Raw genomic sequence first — 15,323 nt, 5'->3', positions numbered from 1 at the left:
TTTTGGAAAGTAGCTTGAGTGGGTAAGAATTAATACGTTCAAATGATTCATCTCTTTTAAAGAGCAAGAAAGTGGAGACAGGGTTAATCTTTTCCCATTTCAAGTGCAGTTTATGGACTATCAACTTGGTGTCCAGACCTTCAGACTACCTTTATGTCATGTTGTTTTTTCATATTTTAAATTATGTTTATAAATTTGCAGGTAATCTAAATGTAGCTTTTGTTAAATACCTTGTTTATGTGTTGAATGCATTTTGGTTGTAGTGCAAGTCCCTTTCAAGTTTAGGTTTACCTCTGTAAATTTCTATTGCATTATCCTTCTCCATATTGAATAGTGAATGAAAAGAATCCCAAAACAAAAAAGACCACACAAACAAAAAACTACTGTCTTTTATACACACAAACAATGCTCCCATGTTGGGTTAGGAGTCAGTTATGAAGTTGTGAGGTGCCTTAATATGTAAGTGTTCATAGTTTATATGCTGGAAATGCTATCAGCAGGAACATAGGTACTTCATATTTTATTATCTTCATAATGCATCCCACCTGGACAATAATTCTGAGGCATACATCCTAGTTCATGTAGGTTAATCATACTTCAAAAATTTGTTATTAAAGGATTGTACTGTCTTTTAAGAACTGGCATGGGGAAATACTGCATCCAGGAACAGTTTAACTATTTATCTTCCTCATTCATGTTATGTCAATATCATCTACAGTCTGTTGTTTTCTGGTGTATAGTCATATAATCCTACATGTAATCTCAGCTAACCCTCTGTAGAGCTTGCTCTTTTCTATTTTCCCTGAAGTGTGTAAGGTAGTAAACTGTGCAAAAAGAGTTGTTCTGGGTTTCCCTTGATGGCTTTTTCGAATCTTAATTTCCCCTGTGTTTTTGAGATTTGGATGGTACAGAAACAAGACTAACAACAAAGTCCATCACTTTTTCTTTACAGTATGCACAGGTATGACTCTTTCTTTTACTCCCACAGTACTGGAAATTCGACAGAAACAAGAAAGAAAAATATCCTCTAAAACACTGGAGTTAGACAAAGGGAAAGTACTAAGTGACTGAAAAAACTGCATTAATCAAGCCTGTTTGCATGTTCAAATGCAGTAGCATATTAATGGGGAAAGGATAGGCTTTTCGAGAAACGCAATTTTTGTATTAAGCTTTTTACCTTTATTTGAGGTCTGTGTATAGGGTTGGATTTTTGTCATGTTTTTCATGCTAGAAAGATCTAATGAGTTTCCTTTGACCCTGACTGATTGAGGCATCCTCTGTAAACCAAAGCTTTTTACATTATAACTAGCATTTGTCTGTTCTTAGCACATTGCTCTCAATAGAGTGTTATCATTCTTATCACAACTTATTTTTAGGCAAGTAAAACCTTGCTCACATAGAGTAGAGATTATCCCAAAAAGGTGTTAAATTATCTTGTTCTTTCCTTTGGATGTCTCTTCAATGCTTATTATCTTTGTAAGAAGATACTACTGAATGATAATACTGTATTTTCATCCTGTGATTTGATTTTTTTTTTCCAGTTCTGTACTATAATATTTGCACTACAGTATTTGTATATTTACAGATTACTTACTAGATTACTCACTAGATTACTCATGGAGCTGCTGCAGTTGATCTCTCTAGAGGTTGATGCGTATTAGGAGTCACAAGAATAACTACTTGAATTATGGTCCATTTCTGTTGCCTTACAGCATAAGTTTGCCCTCCTTTTCATCAGACAGCCTGAGTGTCTCCTACTTTTAATAAGTGAATCAAACTCAAATCTCTTGAGTAATAAGTGTATAATCTAATCTAACCCAGAGGGTTTTGAATACTTTTATCTGTTGGGCTGGTTTGTTGTGTGTTGTTTTTTTTTTTTGTTTGTTTTTGTTTTATTTTTAATTTTATTTTGAAAGCAAACCAGGCTTTTTAGTCACCTGTCTACGAATGTGGAAACATAAATGACAAAAACAGGGTGGGGGTGGCAAAAAATAAATCTCAGTATAATTTATGCTGAAATAATTCTGTTTCTTTACTTTGCTTGTGCATTCAGTGTAAAAAGATTACACAGTGTGTGGACCAAAATGTTTTTATTCTAACCTATAAGCTAGCTATATGTAATGAAGTATAGTCATAGAATCAACTAGGCTGGAAAAGACCTTTAAGATTATCAAGTCCGATCTGTTATTTCTCTACGGAAAAAAGCAAATAGTTCCTTATGCTCAAAAATGTTCTGAACTGTATTCTGGCATCTCATTGTGCTGTAGTTAACTAAAACATTAGATTTTCTGTTGTTAATGTTTCAGTCTGGAATTATCTCTATTAAAAGCTTTTTAATATACATTTATGTTAAGTCTTTATCAGGAGATGAAGATCATAACAAGAAGTGTGCTTTGATATAGGTAGTGGATATTGAGCTATTTGTGTTGGAAACAAAAACTTTGATATTTTGGCTTGTCTTTCTATATGAACTTCTCAACTTTTTGCTTGTTTGTTTTTCTTTTTTTTTTATTTTTTGTTTGTTTGTTGTTTTTCTTTTTTTTTTTAATGACCACAGCAAGACCAGCTTTATACTTGGGCTGCAGTTAGCCAACCCACACATTCATCAGATTACATTGAAGGAAGCTTTCCAAGGAGAATTCCATCTGTGTGGCCCCCACCCAAACCTCCAGATGAAGAACGAAGAATCAGTATTACAGAAGAAGGTATAGTTCTTGGACACAGACAAGATATATATGTACAGCACGGGGGGAGCTGCTGTGTTTTAGAACCCAAGATATAAGCTTAATATTTTAACTCCTAACAAATATCTGATTTTTGAGGATACTGGATTAGCATCAGAAATAATGTTAGTTAGCATGAATCTAATAGAAAATGTTCAACAAAATGAATGCTTTTCATTAACAACCAAGATATGCACCTGCATCTGCTGACTAATGGATTTTACTAGGCGTTGTGACCTTTGTTCTTTTCCAGTTTACATTCCTTCAGATCCATGAAATATGGGTACTTTTCTCTTCTTAAAAATATGGAAAACTTCAGAGGGCCACTGGTGGTATACTGAAAGTTATTAGAGTGGTGTAAGGTATTCCTTTGTGGATTCAGCAGTCCCCTGCTGACAGAGAGGCAGGAAAAGTGTATCTGGGAAAAAAAAAATAAAAAAAAATGAGGTCTTGTTTACAAAGTCAGTTTATCTTAAAATTTGTGAGGTTACTCTGCCAGCCAAATTTCAGAAATCTTCTTCAGATATGTAAAAATACTATTTAAGATGAAAATTAAAGCAAAACAAAACCAACCAAACAAAAAACCCTCTTTCTGACAAAGAAATTTGGAAGAAAATTTTTAGCCTGTTTTCTGTTAGGAGTGTTGACGGGCAAATACCATAGGTTCTTGGAGGCTTAGCTTTCCTTTACTTAGTATTCAGTGGCACTCAACACTTTTAGGCTGCATTCATTCCCATGATCTCCACGAAGAGCTGCAGGGTGTTCTCAAATTTTCCATTTCCTACCACTCCTTTTTTTCATTGCTCAGATTTGAAAAATTGAGTCATAATTTCAGCAGATCTCTTTGTATTGCTTGTAGACTTTGGGTGGAGTTAAATTCAGATTTACTTCTCTTTGGGACTTTTCTACCACTTCCTCTGGAGCACAAGCAAAGTATTCCTTGGATGGACACCACTTATCATGGCAACACTTCACTTTTATTGGTGTCATAGCAAAATAAATGGTGCCAACAAAAATGCAATAGTACTATATTATTCTGTTTGTGCTGTGGCTTTTATCAAAGCAGTTCTATTAGAGGTTAAGAAAACATTTTTTCATCAACCTCATTGATTCAATTCAGAGTGTGGAAAGGTGCAGTCCCGTATTGTTGGTCTTGTCTATTTTTTGGCTAATAGCCTACTATTTCATGCTGTATTCAGTTAAAGGGCTGTCATGCACTAATACAATTCATTGCCCTGTATTCTTAGAGGACAGGTTGTGTTTCTCAGCTTGGAGGCTTGGGCAGTGGATGTGTGATCAGAGTATTCATGAACATATCCTGCATGCGAAAAACAAAGGGTGAATATTTTATTATTTTACTTGAAGGCTTAGCCCAGCAGAGGATTGTGTAAGTTAGCAAGAGTTTTGTTGCTCTAAAATGTAAAAGAACATTGATTACGTAAAACAATTTGAAATGTCAAGATTTGTATTGTTTTAACAAATTTCAAGAGTATTTCTACCAAAAGTATAATACTAAAAATTCAACAATGTATTTATTTTATTAATGGTGTGTTTCTATCCTGTGTTGTTCTATTTAGTATTATTCCTACATGGATGTAATGTGTACAGTACTTGTCTGTTCCTTATCTCAGCCACTGGCCTCTCATAACATGTAAAGATACTAAAAAAATAGAATTAGAAGTAAAATGGAAAGTTACATATTGTGATTATTTCTAAACGGAACATAAATAGTTCCAAAAATCTATCTACTTGAGGTGGTGACACTTAGAAATAGTATTGAAATTTTTGGTTTTGGTGTGAATTTGTAGTGCAGGGCATGGAGGGATGAGGAAAAATTATAACTCTTCTGAATGAAATTCAGGTAGATAAATAATTTTTTTTGGGGGGGTGTTTGCATGCTTGCCATGTGGAAGAATCTAGAGGTGAGTTTCATGTGAAGCCTGAAAGACAAATATTTTCCCCAATATTTTTAACTGAATTATTTTATATATACACGTTTGAAAAGTGGAGGTGTCAAGCATATTCAAAGACTTTAAATTACTCTGTGTAGAGTAGCTCTATTTCTCATTATATGTAATTATTGTTTTATGGATAAAACAGATACAATATTAACATTAGAGGCAACAGTTTTTGAACAAAAGCATCCATTTTAGACAAAATGTTGATCTGGAAAGGAGTGTAATGGGATTTTTTCAGAGCAAGAGTATTCATTTTCGTTACACATATTTTTAGCATGAGGACGATACTAGCCTCAAAGTTTTAGGTAAGGCAAGAGGAAATTCTGCAAGGTCTTAGGTAATTGTTCTTAAATTAGCAAAGTAGTTAATCATTTATTTAAGATAGTATTTATTAAACAGTTTTGCTCTGTGCTCTGTATCATGTGGAGCATTGTTGGATGTGAGGAAAGGGCTGTTTAGAGTGGTCAGGGGGTTTTGTGGAGTTTTGGTTGGTTTTGGCAGGGGTTGGTTTTTTGTTTTTTGTTTTTTTTTTTTTTTTTTTGTTTTTTTGTGTTTTTTTTTTTTTTTTTTTTTTTTTTCAGATTGGCCATTTATTAGAAAACTGAAGTTTGGAAATACCTAATAAGAATTGGGTTTCAAGTCAGCAGATGCTTATGCCAAAACCACTCTTCAGTTCTGGATTTGGAAAACTTTTTAGACAAAATTAATCAATATCACCAAAAATATCAGTGCAAATTCCACCAATTTTCCATTTGAATACCAAAATCTGTTTCTGTTACTTTTTACAGTATTTGACTTTACTACTCTCACACTCCAGCACATTACCTGATTCTAAGCACAAGATGATATTTGAAATTCAGTTGTTTTATTGTTTTGCTGATGGTGTTTTTCCACTTACCATCTAGGAAAAGACAACTTGCAGGCACTAGAGCCCCATCATCCTGTCTCCCATGTGACTGTCCTAACTGCTTGGGCAGAGACTCAAAATTTTGCAGCTTCTCCTGCAAAATGAAACAGTTCTAACACATTAAATCTGTGTGGGTTTACACCCTGAAATCTAAGTTACATCTTTAACAAACTGGTTTTGTCCAGACACTTATTTCCTCTTATGAAAAATGAAGAAAATAAAATATTTGGTTTGGGTTAAAGGGAAGGTTTCATTCATCATATTCATTGTACAGCACTTTTTCCCGTTCCTTAATTCCTTTTGCACTTTTGTGTGTGTGGTTTGGTTTAGTTTTTTGGTGGGTATTTTTGTTTGTTTTTTTTGTGTTTTTTTTTTTTTTTTATTATTTTTGCCTTTTTTAATTTATTTTTTTTTTTTTAGTGAAGAAAGATAAAACGCTGTTAGTTTCCTGCAGATAAATTGTATTTGGTGAATTTTGGCAAACTAACATTATCTGCTCGTGTCATCCTGAGCTCAGCTTATATTTAGAAAACTTTTTAGAACAAAACCTCCCTGAGGTCAAAATAAGCTAGACAATTCTATCAAATTGTTTAATATTGACAAATATATAGGAAGAATCTGTTCCTATTTTTCAAAGAACTTTTGAGGAAGGGAGGTAGTTTGTTCCAATTTGCATAATATGAAACATTACTTTCTAAGTTGTGTGTGTACCTGTCTTGTCTAGAATATTAGCAAAGAATAAAACCTGGCAAGGATCAAATTCACTTTAAAGTGTCTCTCAGCCTTGCAGAAATTTAAAGTCATGTACTACATGGGCCCTGGAGCGATCACCAATGCCCAAATACTAGTGAAGTTTTTCTAGCTTTGCAGATCAATTGAGGTAGGATTAGCCAACTATGTTCTTTTCCAGATAATTTGTAAAAACAGTATCTCACACCTGCTTAGTTTAAAAATATTAATACTTTTCCCTTCCTTCAGAAGAGACATTAATAGCTTTTACCAGAAAATCATCATTCACTGTTTCTGTGGGTTTTTTTTTTTGGTTGCAATGAGGAGTGAGTGTGGAATTCATTAGTAGCATTGTGAATTTTCTTCAGTAAATGGACTTATCTGAAAGTCAGCCACAAAGCATGATTTAATCATACTAAAAACTTGTCAAAGTGAGACATAATGAGTTATTTCCTGTTTTAGACAGCCTATCCTCACCCTCCTTTGACTGGACAAAATTCTGTCAGATGAGACTTGAAATGCTGTTTTAGTAAATAATTAAAAAAGTAAAAAAGGTTGAAGACTGTTAATTTGCAAGGGGTAGCCTTGCAGCATAACTGCCACTGGCAATGAAACTTCCCCCTTGTATGTCTCGCTTCCCAACATCTGGGATTGTCAGAAAGCTGTGAGGAGGCCAAATGTCTAGGAATTCTGAATGCAGAGGTTTTGGACCACAACAGTTTCACTGTTCCTGCAAATGGTCAACAGATTTGCCTGCTGTGTAGTGGTGCCCTTGAAAGATATAAGAAGGATGCAAGATGCATGTGTTTCTTGGCAGGTATAAGGAAAAAAAAAATCTTTCTAGTTCTGGCCTGTGTAAAAAAGCTAGGCTATGACCAGTTAAAGTGGCATCATTAGCAGTAGCTGCTAAGCTGATTAGAGATCTTTGCACTGTGTAGCTGCTGGCGTGGCGCTTTTTTTTCTTTCTCTCATTTTCCCACCATTCCACTGTCCCTCTCTCCCGCTGTTCCCCGCCACCTGGTTATTTCCTATCAGGCAAGGAAACTGAGGCATAGAGATGTTCTTTAAGGTCAGAAATCTGTGGAAAGGCCAGAACGGAAAACAGAGGTTTTAATTCAAGCGCTTATTATTTTTAATATTTAATATAGTTTTTAATAGTTTTAATATAGTTTTAAATTTATTTTATTTAAAAAATAGAAAATATTTAATATTAATTAAATCTGTGCTTTAACTACAAGACTCTTTCTCATAAATACATGAAAAATAAATCTTTGATATTCTCTGCAGTGGCTTACCAAAAGACTTTTGAGGGTCCTGAATGTGTATTGGGTTGCTAGATGCTTGTATCATTTCCAGCATAACCAAACCAGCAGCCAACCAAAATACAGCACTGTAGAAACAATGCAGGAATGTACAGTACATGTCTCTCACTGAAATAAATATTAGCACAATCAAAGTTTTGATGTAATTTCGTTTGTGCTCAGGTTTGGTTTAAATTGAAATGTTTTTATGAAAACAAAGATCTCAAAGCCAGTGTTTGTAGAATAATTGTTATCCAGGGCTTAAATTAAGAAAAGGAATCTAGTTACGGAGTAGAGGAGATTTCTTATGTTCAGATGCTCATTTTCCAGGTAAAATGTGCAGATAAAAGCTCTTAGACCCACTGCCATTATATTTTTCGTTGTCACAGCTGAAGATCTATAGTTCTCTTTAAAACCATTATTCTAAGACAAATAATTTTGTTTCTCCATTTAAAGATAGTCATTAAGCCAAAGAATGCAAAGATATTCATTAGGAGACTCGTTATTCCAAAGTAGAAAATAATGGAAGAAGATACAACTAGAATGAAGTTACTCATTTTCCAATGTAAATGAGTAACGTGTTCAGAATGCCAAAAGTCACATTAATGCTGGTATTTTGCCCAAAAGAGAGGGTGTAGAATTTAGTACAAAGGTGAAGAATTACTTTTGCATCCTCAGTTTGAATGTCCCCAGTTCTGGGAAGCATTGACTTAGACAGTAAGTGCATTGTCCTAAACTATTATCCCTTTGTAAGGCTGGGATGTTGTAGAAGGCAAATAATCAAGCTCGGATGAAACTGAGATTTCTCAAAATCTATTTGCAATAGTAAGGCCTGTTTTGTTCAAGCATTCTTTTTAAATTATGAGTTTAGGTCTGTATCACTATCTGTCTCACTATGGGCATTTCAAATTTTGATGGTAGGGCAGAGGGAGGGCTATTGGCCGATATGAAAAAGGCAATTCTGCTCATGAGTTCTTTTGGCCTTTTGTGAACAAACACAATCCACAGACCTTAAGGACAAAAATACTTCTTAATGAGATTGGATGGGAAGAACAATCATGAGAACCTTCCCCTGACCTTCTGTGGAATGTGCATGATAGAGGCATAAATAACTGTTTTTCTTTGAATCAGAAATTTTGGCAATTAAAATGGACTTATTTCAAATTTTAGATGATAGCATTTAATCTTGAGTCATAATATATACATTGTAAATTGAGATCAATATATACATTTGAGAATTGAGATTGGAATATATACATTGTAAATTGAGATTATGCATATGACCTGTTGGGTTAATTTTAGATTGGCAATTAACATTATTTTTCAACTCTACAAAGTGTTCATGAAATTTTTAATGTGTATTTCAAAAGATGAATAATTTATACAGATATATAAGACTTTTAAAATCTGTATCTTCTTTTCAAATTCAGAATTGAAATCTGCTGGCCTAGAAACTGAGAAACAAGGCGTAGATGGTGTTCAGCTGGTACAGGTAAGATTCTAACAGAAATGTTTATCAATTTGTAAAAAGGCCAGAAAAGCAGTACTTCAGACATTTTCGCAATAATTTTGTGTACTGAATGTTCTGAGTACAAATATTCTGAAGTGTGGTTTTGATTCTAAATTTTTATTTCAGAATACTTATATGCTCCATAATGTATCTAGTTACAGAGATTCAAGGTTCCTGCTGCTTAAGGTGATTCTTATTAGATGTTATTTCTCACTCGGAAGTAAGTTAACACTTGGTTCTGAAAGTCTGATAGCATTACTAAGGAATGGTTATAGAAGACCTGGTTATATCAACTGATCTTCAAAAGTTCGCGCTAATAGTTACAGATTTTTTTTTTCTTTCTCCACTGAAGCTTGTAGCAGTGTTAGTAAGAGAACAGATTTGCAGTACTTGACTTCAAAAGGTGATAATGTGTACTGGGACAGTGGAGACCTCGTCTGGGTTGGATTTGTTCAACATAAACACAGCCCTTTTTTCACCATTTGTGTTACATTCCTCATTAAATGTGGTGTAGTTTGATGGAGTTGGGGAGCTTCACATTATGTTTCCTCAAAAGGCTAGCTTATTTTCTGTGGAAGCACTCCAGTCACAGGTACCAAATTTATCTTGCTAATAAAAAAGGCTATTTAATTTCTCTGAAGGTCATGAAGAGGAAAACTAAGTCCTTAAATCTTGGTTTGAGCAAGGAATGCCCCAAAGTTCTTAATAGAATCATAGAATAGTTAGGGTTGGAAAGGACCTTAAGATCATCTAGTTCCAACACCCCTGCCACGTGCAGGGACACCTCACACTAAACCATGTCACCCAAGGCTCTGTCCAGCCTGGTCTTGTACACTGCCAGAGATGAAACATTCACAATTTCCTTGGGCAACCCATTCCAGTGCCTCACCACCTGCACAGTGAAGAACTTCTTCCTTCTAGCTAACCTGAACTTCCTCCTCTTCACTTTAAGCCCATCACCCCTTGTCCTTTCGCTACAGTCCCTGATCAAGAGTCCCTCCCCAGCATCCTAGTAGGCCCCCTTCAGATATGCAAGGCTGCTATGAGGTCTCCATGCAGCCTTCCCTTCTCCAAGCTGAACAGCCCCAGCTTCCTCAGCCTGTCTTCATACAGGAGCTGCTTCAACCCCCAGTGAGCAGCTGGTGCCTGAAGAACTACTGCGAGCCCACCGTCCCCAGGCATTCAGATTTGTTTGTTGTTTTTTTTTTAATTATCTTTCTTTTCTTTTTCTTTATTCTTTTTGGTGCAGTTTGTTTTTTGTGGCTTTGCTTTATTTGTTTTTTTGTTTTTTGTTTTTTTTAATGAGTAGATGGTTCTAGCATAACTGCATTGACCAGCGTTTGTGAAAATGGTCAGTGATATGCTTTTAAGGGAAAAAAAAAAGGAATGCCTGGTGAAAAGCATGCTACTGATCTTCAGACCCACAAATTTAATCCAGGTTCAACCAAGTGTTTCATGAGGATGAGTGGGGAGAATATGTTTATTAACTTTATGGCTCTTGTCTTGCCAAACAACATCAAAGGAGTTCTTGTCAGGTACCTGAACTTTTTCACCACCATAATTAAGAACATCTATAAACTAGATGCCATTAGTTAAAATATAACAAAATTATTCTACATTTCAATATCTGAAGTTTAAACTAAAATATATTTGTCCCATGCTATTTCTATATTTCAGCTACCCAGGTTTCAGTAGCAATGCTTTTTCGTATTTCTTGTGAAAATGAAGTTTTTCCTGTACTTCCAGAAAGGTATTGCATATAAGGACTATAATCTGTCTCTAGGATTTTATTTCATTGCAAGAAATAATCTATATAAAAGGGTTTGTTTTGTTTTTTTTTTTAATTAGAAATATAATTAATGGAAAACGTTCCATGAATACTTAGGTACTTTACCCGAGGAAAACCTGATTCTTTTGCTATGAGAATGAAGTTTAACCAGCAGCACTAGTGCGCTCTTCGGTAGCATGAACGAAATTTTACTTCAGATTGTGGGTTTTTTGTTATTTTAAAAATTAGCCTATTATGTTGTCCAATTACTGAATTACGATTGCTACTGTTGTTAGAGATCACCATTCCTCTTGCTCAGTGTTGATCTCTTATCACAGTAATATGAACTCGTTTCACTCTGTACTATTATTCATCAGTGAAGAACAGAAATATTTTGGACGCACGATGACCTCACTTGCAGAAAATAATCTCAAATTTTTGCTATGTCATCATCATTCTGGTTTATTTTGAAAGTCAGAGTGGAAGTTACTTCATTTAAGGAACTGTTTGTGGGTAAATATTTTCATGTATTCAAATTATTTCTGTATAGTCCCAAACAGTTGAGTATATTCTAGCTACCTATGTATATCAATCTTTACAATCCACCCATTAAACACATAGAAGGTAGAAGGATCATACTAACTTTTTGCATCATGTTTGTAGATTAATCATTTACTGCAATCAGATCATTCTTGGTGTTATTTGTACTTCAAAAAAAGTGATGAAATACTATGAAATATTTCTAGCAGACATCTAGCCTCTTTTATTCTTTGTCTAGTTTGTCCATAGTTTTTCTTTCTGAAGAAAGCAATCATTAGCTGAAGTTAGTCAAGTAGGAATTTTTTTTTTCTTTTGATACATGGCAAGGAAGACAGCCCTAGCATGTAATTTGAAACTGATCAACTCTACTTACAGACATCTTCCTTCTTCTTTCCCCAGGAAAAGACATTTTCCACATGCTATTAAAATAATTGGAGATGGTCAATATTGATATGGAAACAAACATAAATGTTACATGTTATTGACTAAAAGAGAATAATTCTAAATTAAAAGCAGAAGTAACACACTTACTTACTTAGAAGGTTGGATTCTACATTTTCTTGCCACTGGAAGAGGCTTATTTTATCCTCTTTGTTTTCTTACCTTTACAGTGTTAGACATAACCTTCCTATTTTGCAGCATAATTTCCTAAAGTTTTTAAAACAGTTTTTTTCAAGTCCAAGATAGCTGTTTTTTTAAAATAACAATAAAAAAAAAAAGGCTTTGTGGGTGTAATTGTTTTTAGTGCAGGAAGAAATCATAATAAAAACTGACAGCCATTTCAAGTCCTGGTTTTGAAATCCCAAAGAGGAGCAACAATGTCTGCTTAGTCTTCTCACTGTGAACAGAGAAAGCTCTGTTAGACCTAGCTCCTTTAGTGAAGGAAGAAGAGGAAAACTGAATGTTCTAATTTAGAAACTCCAGCTTCAAACCTGATGTTTAGATTTAATAGCAGTACTTTTGTGCAAGAGCCAGTTTCCTTTTGTTTCACGCCCCTGATCTTTTTTGCTACCCTTGTAATTTTCCCTACAGTCTAACTCAATTTTCAGGTTTCCTTGATTTTGTTTACATGATAGATAAAAACAGACTCATAGCAGAAAGAAGAAGAAAAAAAAAGGAAAAAAAATCCTATAATTGAAAATGAATACATGAAAGCTAGGCTTTGGTTAGTAGTGGGACATCACAGAACCAAAAAACAAAGTTGTTTGAAAGTCACTTATATTCTTTGTTTTCTTGAAATCCCCCCCCCCCCTTTTTTTTCCTCTTTTTTTTTTTTTCTAACAGTTTGTGAAAAGTGTCTATTCTGAGTATCACGCAGATTTAAAAAGAAAGCCCTTATTACATTTATTTAAAGGTCAGTATCCGGATGTAATGAATTCTTCATGCCATTGACTAAGCCTGGTCTCTAATCCTGTTTCAGGAGATGAAGTTTTGCCAGACTGCTCCAGTTTCTAGCAGTTTGGTTATGAGATAGTTTACACTGGGTATTTAACCTGTATTTACTGCAGAAAAGCTTGCCATCAAAAAATACTTATGCCTGTATCATTTCCAGGTCTGATGTTCACTTTGGTTTGGTTTACCCCATTTAAACCAATGAATAAACCCTCAACAAAAATTATGTTGTTTCCTTGAATGCCACGTACTTCAGCTGGTAGTAACAGCCAGACCAAATTTTGGCACTTCTCAGGAAATTAAGACAGATTTCTACTGCATGATCTATTGGTGCACTTTCCAACAATTTCTTAGGGAAATGATGCTACCCTTAAAAACCTTGAATTACAGGACAAGTTTTACCATGTTGAATATGCTTCCCATTTTGAAAACATTATAAATCTGGATCTTGGAATGTCTCCAAAGTATTCTCAACTACCACGCTTTGCTGGTAATCCCTCAGCCTTTCAGGCATTTGAAATGTTCTGATTTTGACTCTTAGCGATACAAGAAAAAAGGTGGCAAAATCCTGTAAGATAAATAAATAATGAGTCTAGGAAGAATAAACCACTGGTGAGATTGGGATTTACTTTTCATTATTATAAAATATCGTAGCTAGACTTTGTATAAGAAACAGGCACACTGATCAAAACTCTTCAATGAAATTTCAGGAAGATGATTCTTTACAGGTGAAGGTAAGAGAAGGAAGGTAAATGTAAGATTTTTCTGAAATGTGAAATAATTCTACTATACATACAAAAACAATAATATAAAAAAAGGAGATTTTTAAAACCTATTTTGGTATTACATAGCTTTCATCAAGGTAAAGTCTACGTGAGACTGATTAAAAATTGTGTTCAACTGAAGTTGGTGGAAAATAGGGAACTCTTCCTTTATGCACTCCTAAACCATTCTGTGGCTGTGGCTCTTTTTACACTGCTTCTTTCTATGTGTTCTTCCTTGAGATATCCATTGATAAGGAGCTAGTGATTCTGGGAACTTGGATCACTCCTCTTCCATCCCTTCATTACTTGGGTTACCTTCTGTAAGGGGGAAGAGAAGACTTGGAGAGGCAGTGAACAGTTCTAAAATAGTTCTTTTCCTACAAAACTATATTCAGGAAAGAAAGGAGCATTAAAAAAGCAAATTTTTTTTGAAAGTTTTCTAAATGAATCAAATGATAGTGAAGTCTGTACTTATTCCATTTTTCAAAGTAAATACTATAGCTAACTGATGATCTCTGTCTGACAAATAGGACTGGGTATATTGTTTTAAGGAGTATCAACGTAAGCTTCCTGCAACATCATGCCAGCATACCCCAATCTCAGAAAACACAAAGCTAAAAAACTGAGAGGTATAAATCTGTTTTGTCCTTATCTTGCAAAAAATAAAGCCAGGCTTGCAATTTGTGATGTGCAGGAGATCATGTTATAATTGTACATCTAACACGAGATATTAGAATTGAGTTATCTGAAAGTGGGTGAATGTTAGGAAGCACATGTAGGTATAGTGTTTTCTTGTTAGCCATGAGAATAAATTATACGTTATTAAAAATGAACAGAAAGGAAACAGAATTTGTGTGAAGCAAGAGATGATTGAAACCTGGCAGAATACTATACTGCTGGGGTAATATGAACTGCTGACATAGCGACTACTTTACTCAAGAAATAAAGGGGAGTCTAACTTTTGTCAGACTTCACTCCAGGCCATGATAACTTCAAGTCAGGTACGCTCAATTTCTTTATGTTCATATTCATGAAATATAGTTTTTACACAGAAGTTTCCAACTTTTTTGATATTTACACTTTTCAACTTAAACATAATGCAATTTTTAGTTTTTTTGAGGGGTTGTTTTTAGAAAGCCTAATAAGCATTAATAGATTTTTCATGTTCTAGAACTGTAGCAAATGAATTAATTGAACTTTTTACAGTATGAAGTTTTCCTAGTTGAGATCTCTACATAATTTAAACAGAGGTTGTTCTAGTCTGTTCTTCTTCCTGTATGACTAGTAATGGAACTTTGTTATTAAAACACTGTCTTATGAGTATGCTGGGATTCTTAGGCCTGAAGGAAGGCTGAGAATGCAAATAGAAATATTAGAAATGAGGGAAGAATTATTTAGTTGAGTCTGAAAAACACCATAGAGAAGTTGGCCTACTCAGCCACTAGATGGCAGTTAAGTATTTTTGAATGGTTTGTGTAAGTTTCTTGTGAACCACTGCAGCGGGGGGCCGGAGGGCGCGGGGGAGGAAGAGAGCGTGTGATCCTACAGATACCCTACAGTGAGAACATGAATTAATTATTTTTTTTAGTAAGTCAGAAAGTGGTGTCCTTCTGGTAGTTAATAAATGTATGCACACTGTTTAATCTGACCAAGGATAGTAATTGGAGCATCTCTCGGAGATACTGAAATGTGAATCAATGATTAAAAAAACCAAATAGAAATAGAGCAAAA

General features: G+C 34.6%; 1 protein-coding gene across 2 annotated transcripts in view; it reads left to right on the top strand.

Annotated features, from left to right (window-relative positions):
• FMN2 (formin 2) overlaps positions 1 to 15,323 on the top strand; it is a 161,181-nt gene that overhangs the window by 31,757 nt on the left and 114,101 nt on the right. For both annotated transcript variants that reach the window (XM_062637367.1, XM_062637366.1), the window contains exons 4-5: positions 2,558 to 2,705; positions 9,049 to 9,110. In XM_062637367.1, coding sequence (XP_062493351.1) covers positions 2,558 to 2,705; positions 9,049 to 9,110 — 210 coding nt within the window. The remainder of the gene's footprint in view (positions 1 to 2,557; positions 2,706 to 9,048; positions 9,111 to 15,323) is intronic.

The sequence above is a fragment of the Pezoporus occidentalis genome, unplaced genomic scaffold, assembly GCF_034315485.1.
Source record: "Pezoporus occidentalis ecotype Australia unplaced genomic scaffold, CSIRO_AGI_Poc_V1 ctg52, whole genome shotgun sequence".
NCBI classification, from domain to species: Eukaryota; Metazoa; Chordata; class Aves; order Psittaciformes; family Psittacidae; genus Pezoporus; species Pezoporus occidentalis.
This window is presented reverse-complemented; position numbering and strand designations above follow the sequence as displayed.